The sequence below is a fragment of the Kryptolebias marmoratus genome, linkage group LG12, assembly GCF_001649575.2.
Source record: "Kryptolebias marmoratus isolate JLee-2015 linkage group LG12, ASM164957v2, whole genome shotgun sequence".
Taxonomy (NCBI): domain Eukaryota; kingdom Metazoa; phylum Chordata; class Actinopteri; order Cyprinodontiformes; family Rivulidae; genus Kryptolebias; species Kryptolebias marmoratus.
Window position 1 is genome coordinate 554,761 of NC_051441.1, and position 783 is coordinate 555,543.

General features: G+C 44.2%; 1 protein-coding gene across 1 annotated transcript in view; it reads right to left on the minus strand.

The window, feature by feature from the left end:
- Positions 1 to 522, minus strand: part of zgc:158376 (uncharacterized protein LOC100101643 homolog) — a 9,542-nt gene extending 9,020 nt beyond the window's left edge. The window contains exon 1 of the mRNA XM_017440948.2: positions 149 to 522. Coding sequence (XP_017296437.2) covers positions 149 to 196 — 48 coding nt within the window. The 5' untranslated portion in view covers positions 197 to 522. The remainder of the gene's footprint in view (positions 1 to 148) is intronic.
- Between the last annotated feature and the right edge of the window lie 261 nt (positions 523 to 783).

A 783-nucleotide genomic window follows, 5' to 3' on the forward strand; every position in this document is an offset into this window, starting at 1 on the left:
CTGAGACCAGCTGAGACTGACCTGAGACTGACCTGAGACCAGCTGAGACTGACCTGAGACCAGCAGAGACTGACCTGAGACTGACCTGAGACCAGCAGAGACTGACCTGAGACCAGCAGAGACTGACCTGAGACCAGCTGAGACTGACCTTTAGGCAGCTGGGGTGGATGATCTCGTTACAGATGGTACACTCCATCAGAGACAGGCTGAACTTCTCCTCCTCCGTGTCCACCGTGTCCTCCTTCCCTGCCTCGCCACACGCAAAACACACCGCCGTGTGAGGCAGCACAGGCTGTGGAGACACACAGGTGAGTCAGACAGGTGAGCACAGGAAGTCCAGAGACGATGATTCGGGGATAAACTGTTGTCTTGTGCTCTTATTTTGAAACAGGCAGATTTCAGAGTAACTTCTCAGAACTTCCTGTGATGTTTCAGATTATTTTCCTGAAAAGTGCAAAAAAAAAACCCACTTCAGTGAAGATTTAAAAATAATCTGTAAAATATGATTTAATTTGACACTAAAGTAAATAAAATGCAGCATACAAAATAAAGGAAATGTAAAATTATGAATTTATAAAAATCTAAAAATTACAGTCCTCTTAAATAAGAAAGTGGCACCAAATAAATAAATAAAAACAGTAAAATAATAAATAAATAAATGTCCTGTCAGGTCAGTTGGCCTTAAAAAGAAAAGACAGAAGAGAGTCTGAAACAGCTCCTCCTCCTCCTCCTGCTCCTCCTCCTCCTGCTCCTCCTCCTCTTCCTCCTCCTCCTCCTCCTCCT